This window comes from Lycorma delicatula, chromosome 2 (genome assembly GCF_047948215.1).
Source record: "Lycorma delicatula isolate Av1 chromosome 2, ASM4794821v1, whole genome shotgun sequence".
NCBI classification, from domain to species: Eukaryota; Metazoa; Arthropoda; class Insecta; order Hemiptera; family Fulgoridae; genus Lycorma; species Lycorma delicatula.
In genome coordinates, this window is record NC_134456.1 from 70,654,414 (window position 1) to 70,663,494 (window position 9,081).

The 9,081-nt window shown below is 29.5% G+C and overlaps 1 protein-coding gene across 3 annotated transcripts in view; it reads left to right on the forward strand.

The window, feature by feature from the left end:
* The window catches only part of MED15 (mediator complex subunit 15), a 68,817-nt gene extending 61,738 nt beyond the window's left edge, over positions 1 to 7,079 (forward strand). For all 3 annotated transcript variants that reach the window (XM_075355534.1, XM_075355535.1, XM_075355537.1), the window contains 3 exons: positions 3,305 to 3,453; positions 5,855 to 5,957; positions 6,655 to 7,079. In XM_075355534.1, the coding sequence (XP_075211649.1) occupies positions 3,305 to 3,453; positions 5,855 to 5,957; positions 6,655 to 6,987 (585 nt within the window). In that variant the 3' untranslated portion in view covers positions 6,988 to 7,079. The remainder of the gene's footprint in view (positions 1 to 3,304; positions 3,454 to 5,854; positions 5,958 to 6,654) is intronic.
* Positions 7,080 to 9,081: the final 2,002 nt, after the last annotated feature.

Sequence of the window (9,081 nt, forward strand, 5' to 3'; positions counted from 1 at the left end):
CCAAACAAGGCAAAAATTGTTTATTGATAATTTAAAATTTAAATTTGAAATATATATATAATTTTTGTAAAAATGTACTAGTTTGTGGTTTCTAAATATTAATGTCGCATAGTTTCTTTTATACGCATCAGGATTTAAAGGAGTGAATCAGCCTACTGAATTAGATATAATTACTGTGTTTTGGTGGTTTATATTTCATATAATATTAAATTTTATTAATGCAATGGTCAGTATGTTGACGAACTACTTCAATATACATTACATAGTTTTAAATATATTATTCTTTATTTGTTTTTGTTAAGTTATAATTTTTTATCTTATGTTTGTAATTTTTTTTGTGTATGAAATTATTCAAATAAATAGATATTTTATACTGAATAAATTGAGTTTGAGAACTAGAATTAACGTGTTTCTACAAGGGCAAGTCAAAAAGTTAAGTGAAATCAAAAAAAATCAATATATTTATTTTTACTTACATAAACGATACATGCATTATTTTTCTATTTAATCCCCTCCTACTTCTATGCACTTAGTCCATTTTTTTAAATTTCTTCCTGGAAGAAAGTTTTCGGGCTGGTGTGCAGAAAATTTTTCACCACTTCTATGGCCTCTTCTTAGATCAATAATGATTCCCTTGCAAATCTTTTTTTAATGGGCCAAAAAGTTGAAAATCACTTGGAGCCAGGTCAGGGCTATATGGAGGGTGGTCTATATGGGGAGGGCTATATGGTGTTTTTGTAAATAGAGGTAAAGTGTTATCCTGAAGCAAAATCACGCCTTCAGAAAGTTTTCCATGTCTTTTGGATCTGATTTTTTGCTTCAGAAACAGAGTAGCTCGTAGTAGTTGTCACTGTTGACTGTTTACTGATTGACTTTTAGGTCGTGTAGTAAACCAAAAATGAATCTTCCACATCCCAGAATATCTTTATAATCACCTTTCCTGCAGACATCAGAGTTTTGAACTTTTTTGCTGTAGGTGATGTAGGATGTTTATACACTAAACTTTGTCGCTTACTCTTGGGTTCAAATTGATGGATCCGTGTCTCATCAGCGATTATTATTCACTTTAAGAAATTAGTCTCCTTCATCTTCGTAGCATTTCAAAACTTCTGGAAAATTTTCAAACAATTCTTTTTTATGGATGTTGGTCAATTGAAATGGAACCCAGCAAGCACAGACTTTTTGAAAATTTGAAGAATCATGGATGATTGAAAATGCTGAGCCTTGACTTATATTCAACTCACTTACAATGTCTTCAACTGTAATTTGTCGATTACTGAGAATCATTTAACCACTTCAATATTGTTGTTAGTCTTGTGGCCTATCATGCTGCTATTCATCACAGAGAGAAATCCTAAAATTTTTAAAGTGATCAATCCATTTGTAGATCTTGCTTCCACTCAACAACTCTCTTCATATTGCTGCTGCATTTGATGAATAATCTCCGCTGGTTTCACCCCTTTTAAACCGAGGAAATGCATCACTGCTCGCATTTCTTCCTTAGTGCAATCAGACAAAAGAGCACTCATTTTAAACAGTCTTTTAAATACAGTCACAAATAGCTAACAATGAAACACTACTTTCAATGAACAGCTGATAGAGGGTATGAGTTATAGCAGAATAATCATTGCTGCCATACATGTGATTGGGAGGAAATCAAAATTTCTCTTTACTTTTTGGCTTACCCTCATAATACTGTTGTAGATTAATTTGCTTATTGCTAAAAAAAAAAATTTACAGTAATTTTATAACTTAACATATTAGTTACATATTAAGTATATGTATTATTTTTTAAAAATGATTTTTTTGGTTTGTTTATTTTTGATAATTGAAAAAGATTGTGCTTTAAGAATGTTAAAAAATAGATTTATCGCAGAATAAAATTGTCAAAAGGATTAGGTAGCAAGAATAACCAACAGGAAACGAGTTAAAGAATTGGGCGACAATGATTCACTAAAAATTGACCTTCATTGAAATTCCAATTTTTTTTTAACTTATCACTGTCAACTACTATAAGGTGTATTTTAGAAAGTAGAAGATAAATTTTATATATGAAGGTCATTTACCTTCTTGAACGTGCTGTTATATATACCTGCATGATAGGCTTATATCAGCCTATCATAGCAGCATATAAGGTTGTTTATATGCCAGCTAAAATCAGCATTTTGCATATCATCCTTTATTTTGAATAAAGTAATTGACTCTTGTTCTAATGTAAATAGGAATTCATGTAAAAAAGATGTTTCTGTTGTTACATTTCATGAATTATGTTTAGAGCTATAGATTGAGATTCTACATGAATCAATGTCATATAATTGTAATAAAAATTATCAAGCAAGTGGTAAAAAGCCACAGTTCTGTACACAGACTTTCGAAGTCTGTGTACAGAACAGAAAATTTTTTTTAATGAAAAATTATTACACTTCCATTCTTAATCACTTTAAAACAGGGAAGCTGTCATAAAGCAACTTATTCAGTTATAATTTATTATGTACTTTCTAATTAAGTAGATATTAAGTACATTCTAATAATCGAATTGTTGAGGTTATAGTTTTGATTGTATTAAAAGCTTATAAAAAATTATTTAAATAAAGAGCTGTACAATGAAATGTTGTCCTGGTTAATAGTCTTTAAAAACCTGTATTGATATCTACAGTAGTTGTGAATAAAAAAAGATTATTTACTTAATTATAGATGGTAAAATAGAACTATAAAAATTACATTTTTTGTTTTCAAAGAATACTTGCTTGTGAGAATGTGTATATTTTATGTATCATTATTTTATTAAGTTAGTTTACTGTTTGGTTTACACTAGTTTTAATAGGCAGAAGCCATTCATTTGATCCTTTTAACAAATTTTCTCTAGCATTTATATTAGTACAAATAGAAATAATGATTTCAGCTCATTGATTATACTGATTTATACTGAATAAATTGAGTTTGGGAACTAGAATTAACGTGTTTCTACAAGGGCAAGTCAAAAAGTTAAGTGAAATCAAAAAAAATCAATATATTTATTTTTACTTACATAAACTAAATATCTAAGAAAAGAAAAATATCTAAGAAAAATATCTAAGACTTACATAAACGACTATCTAAGAATAGTTCAGATATAAAAGCTGGTTCGGCACTAGAATAGTTCAGTCTAGTTCCTTCATCCAGAGACTCAACTATGTTTAATTGAACTAATCAACTAAACTATGTTTAGTTGATTACACTATATGAACAACGGTTTCATTTACATAGCATAAACTAGAATCTTTCATCTAGGTTAACTATTTATTTTTGTTTTCCTTTTTAACAGAGTGAAACTGGCCCAACAGCTCCTACATTACGAGAACAACATCCTTTACTTGAAGCTCTCAGCAGCCATTTGCAAAGTCCTTTAATAAATCATACTTTACAGCGGACATTTGGACCATGTTTAGATGCTCTCTTTGGTTCTGATATAAAGTAAGTTACATAAACTGGTTAATTATTCAGTTTGTAGATTGAATTTATTTCTGTCTGTATATTATCTGAACTGAGGACAGGTTTATTGTTACATTTCTGGCACATTTTCACCTTATAAATGTGTCTTCTTATTACTGTGTTTTGATGATTTACATCCAAAACACAGTAAAATCAAGCAATTGAATTGATTGAAGGATCAATTTGATCCTTCACAAGGTGATAATCACACCTTGAAAATTAAGTTAAGGAATCTGCCTTAATTAAGTTAAGGATGAAGCCATAGCTTTCATCAATCTTTTTAATGATTTTGCATAATTTAAAAGATTTTATCAAATTTCTTAATTCGAGACAACAATTTCTTGAAAATCTTAATGCATTCAAAACAGATAACAAAACCAAAGGACAGCACTATAATAATTCAACCAAATGCTTTATTTTAAATCCTAATAAGCAATATAAAGGAAATAATTCAGTTTTAATTCTAAGCAATGTTTGTTTTGTAAGTCAAACCATCATTTACAACAATATTATCATGTAATAATATATATATATATATATATATATATATATATAGCCTTTTAATTTGTTTAAATAAAGGCCATTCTATTATTGAATGTTAATCAACAAAGTTATTTGTTCTAAAAAACATAATACACTCGTTCACACGGACAAAATTAATGATTCTAATTTAGATAGCAGTAAGCCTGAAAGTAATATCTATTGTTCATGTAATGAACAATGTTCAATCAAATGAAAATACATTTTAATCCACCTGTTATAATACTCCTGTTATTAATGCATTTCTTAGCATATATGTGTGTTAAGTCACAGGGTATTTCAATTTTATTTAAAGGACTTTAATTTTTAAAAGTCCTTTGGACTGTTGCACACAGCTCCTGACAGCTCACCTTGGCTCCGTTCGGCTCACACAGATCCTGGTAGCTCTCTGCTCCATTCATGATATAAAAGCTGGTTCGGCACTAGAATAGTTCAGTCTAGTTCCTTCATCCAGAGACTCAACTTGTGTTTGCTATGAATATAATATATAATTTATAAGTTCAAGATTGTAATAAAAACAATTTATATTATAAATGAAGTCAAGACTTTTATTTAATTGTATGAAACCGTGAACAACTAATATTTAGAAAAATTTAAACCCACAGAGGTATTAAACAAAGGGTGCAAATTATTTGACATATGTGAATGCAGTTGACCTCATATTATATATAATACTATTTATGTAATTTGGCTTTTTATAATATACATTAGTTTTAGAAATTTTTATTCTACCTCAAATTGTAGAAAAACTTGTATCCGATATATTCAATTGCCTCTATGAGAAATGTAAAAAAATTGTTTTATTACAGAATATTTAAGAGTATTATTTTTCTTATAAGAAAAATTCCAACTTGAATCATTAATCTTTTATAGTAGTGAGATGTCTAGAAAAGGTAAAAATAAAACTAGAACAGTATGGCTGAGCTAATGTATTACAGTTATTAGTGACCGTGACCACTAATATACCAATAACATAAAGAAAAATTGGGCAGTCGAAATAGTTTCTTATGCTAATTCTTAAAATGTAATATTTAAAAATCAGTATGTAATTATTCAAGTAAAAATTATCCAAAATCATTATTAACCCTTCATGGGCGGTGATGTTTTATGCTGTGGGTAGAAGACATTTTCAAAAAAAAGGTTCATGCAAAAACTATTTAAAGTAACTTAAAACATGTATTCATGCATAAAAACAACATAAAACTTATGTTTTTGCTGAATTCTGCCAGTAATCTGGGTAAGAAACACGTTTAATTATCTCACGAGACAAAGTTTACGTGAAAATTGCACAAGTCTCACTGAGTGCACTAGAATTTGCAAACCATAGGTGATATTTTGGTTATGTTACATATATATAATGTTATGTTATATTAACATTGATGATAATCACAATAGTAATTTTGAAGAAGTAGTGCGTGCACACCTAGGCAGGGAATAATATAATATGGTTTTATTATAATAATATAAATATTTTTATTCATTTCCTTCTGAATTTTGTCTCAAGATTTTGTTTTAATTCAAATGAAACAAGCTGAAAATGAAGTTGTGAAAGGAACATTGTGTAAACAAATTACTTAAAAAAGAGCGACAAACAAAAAAAAAATAAGTCACGGATCTTGTTACATATGCATGGTCCTTGAAGTCATCTGATAACAAATAAAACTGTTCCCAGTCACATTGTATTAGGAATTCCCACATCAAAATGATTGAAAGAACATCTCGCCCGCTAAGGGTTAATCACATTTTTTCATATGAACTTTTAGATATTTTTATCAGAGTTTAAAAGAAGAAAAGATTTTGTAATATTAAAATGTATTTGTTTTGTATTTACTCATTTTTGTAGGATGTTACCTCCATTGGTTAAAAAGAAGAAATTAGAAGAAGCTCCAGATGATATCCCTGAAGTTCTTCAAGGAGAGATAGCTCGTTTGGATCAAAGATTCAAGGTTTTTATAAAGAATAATCCTAACCTAATTCTAAGAGAATTATTTATGAGCAAATCATATTGTGAATATTTTTCCAGATTTCACTATTTTCTTGTATTTCTTAGTTTTTAATAAGTTCTACTTTTATTCACACACTTCAATATAAAATTACAACTACTAAATGTATGGTTACAGCATTATTTTGCTGCATAGCAAAATAATGCTACAACCATGAGATATGCTGCCATAATACTGTTGCATAATAATGCTGCAAAGAAGAGAAAATTAATCCCAAATTATACTGGGATATATTTGGGATGATTAATTTTCTCTTCTGTATGTTTATCATTTAATTGTGCTCTTAGCAATGTGCCTCACATAATATTTTTGAGGAAGCAACCTTAGTAAATAATCAAGAATTATTAGTATGTGCTCTCAACAACAAAATTTGGTATCAAGGGTGTATTGATACAAAAGACGTGGTTGATACAAAAGACGTGGATTTGCAGACTTAGTTTGAAAAACTGTTTTGTATAGGGGTTTTTCTTTTTACTGCATCAAGTGAGAATTTATACTGATAAGTTATTTTATCATTAACTAATAGTATAGAAAATTTTCTTAATGAGGTTTATGTAATACCAAGGTACATGTAATTAAAAAGTACAATTTTTTCAGTATATGCAACTTGTAAATGACTGAAATTTTTTTTTATTTACAGGTTAGTTTGGATCCGACTCAGCAGGCTGGTTCTCGTAGTGTACAGCTGTTATGTTGGTTAGATGATCGGCATTTACCTTGTGTGCCACCTGTATCATTATCTGTACCAGAAGATTACCCTTCAAGTCCTCCAAGGTGTCATTTATCACCTCATGAATACTCTGCCACTAGATTCTTAGCTGCTGTACAATCGGCACTTGAATCTAGAGTGCGTAAACTTCCTGGTAGATTCTCAGTATCTCAGTTACTTGATACTTGGGAAATGAGTGTCCGCCAAGCTTGTGCTCCAACTCAAACTCCAGTATCTGCTGCTACTGTCCTAATGGGACTTTAAAGTTGATAAATTAGTTTGCTTACATTATAAATGTTCAAAAAATGAACAATTTTGTATACTTCAATAAACAGAGATTTTTAAAAAAAATAAAATGGTTTGTTTTATGGAATCATTGAGATTATTTATTATCTATCTTCTTAGTCTAGAATCAGGGTGATCTGCTCTGAAGCAGTCTGGAACAAATAGAATTGACAATTTCTAGAACAACTTTCATGATGTGTTCATAGTGTAGCACTAATATCTGTTGCTTGCAAAACTTCTCTCTCTGATATTCTCAGACATTGCTTCTATTCTACGAGTGACTGAATTTCTGGATAAGAAATTTAGTATCAGAAATTTTCAGTATCATATATTTATGAGCTGTTGTGAAATGTTGCATTTTTTCCCAACAGTAAATGTTGACCATAAAATGGTTCAACAACCCATTCTTCACGAAAACTATAGTTTTCTCTTTCTCTTTCTCTTTCTCTGATGAAATGCCAACATGAAATGACTAACCTGGATCACTTGTTTACTTCATGCATAGACATAAACATGCATAGAGACATTAATTACCAAATTAAAGAGACATTAATTACCAAATTAATACCTATAAATACTAAATACTAAATATATATAATACTAAATTAATAATATCTTATTTCTTTCTATACATTAAAATTAAAGAAATGTGTGAGCAACTATGATTTTATTTCTAAAGATCTCTATTTCTAAAAAAATAATTTTTAGTTGCCACGAGCCATGTGTGGATCACAAACTATACAGGTTTGGGTTTCAAAATGAAGTCAACATGTAATTGAGATACATGTTGTATCTCAAAGTTATAACTTTGTATCTCAAAGTTAAAAGTAAATTTTATTGAAGTAGAACAGATTTTTAAAAAATCTGTTCTACTTCAATAAATACAATACTTTTAATCCAACCCCACATACAAAAATAGATCAGGTAAGTGATCTATCATGGCCAGGAGTGCGGCCTGACATGACCAATCCATTGCTTTGGAAATACTCATTTATGCAAAAACCTTTTTCATGCTAATACAGTATTGTCCTGTGTTCCTTAAGGAATTGTAAATAAATATTGGAATTTAGACGTCCTGGCAAAATGAATGGTCAGACTGTAAACTATACCAAACTACACATTGATGCTAAATCTGTGAAAGTACATTCAGGCTCAGTTTACTTAGGATGGGGATCAATTTCCTTCACAACCAAAGTAGCCTGTCAGTAAATAAACAACCTGTGCAAATTCAATCAGTTGATATATTGTGTGTATATTCAACCAGTTTGTATGTTAAGGATACAGTTTGTTATTATGTAGTGTCCTCCACCATCACAGACTGGGAAACTGTTTTGTTTTAGGATTTGGAACTTTGCGATTAGGAAAACAAATGATATTCTTTATCAGTTCATTTTTTTCCCAGATTTGTTGGAGTATTCCTCAGTCGTAAATTAAAAAGCATTTCTGCAGTATTTTGTCATCAATTATAAAACACACATATGCTTAAATTACACTGTAGTGGCATCATCAGTTCACAATAGAAACGCAGAAAATTGCAATGCACTGATGACACGACATCAAATTTCTTGAATTTATATTTGGGCTATTTACATTAATTTTCTGATTGGATATTATGATAATAACTGGAGATATGGTTCTGGAACCTGTTTTATTCAATTTGTCATGGTCTCAATTTAGTTTGTTTTAATGGTTTCCACAAGAAACCGTTAAGTTTTACCTCTTAATTTAACTTCCTAGAATTTCACTGTGGTTTTATTTTACTCATTGCTTAGGAATTGGGGCAAAATCGGTCGCTAACCATAACTTGCTAACAGATCATTTCCAGACCCATGTTTTTATGAACGTTTTTCATAATTTTCACTAGTAGAATGAACTCAGAAAGTGCTAATATAACAACACACTATGTGAATCATTACCCTACATAATGTAACAATTTTCTTACTGATTATTTCGTATTGATTTCAAACCATTTAAAACAAGTGATAACAATACTTTTTAAAATGTGAAATCTTCAGAGTACAGATATTTTATTTGTAAAGACTTTCTATTGTTACAATCTAAATATCAGCACAT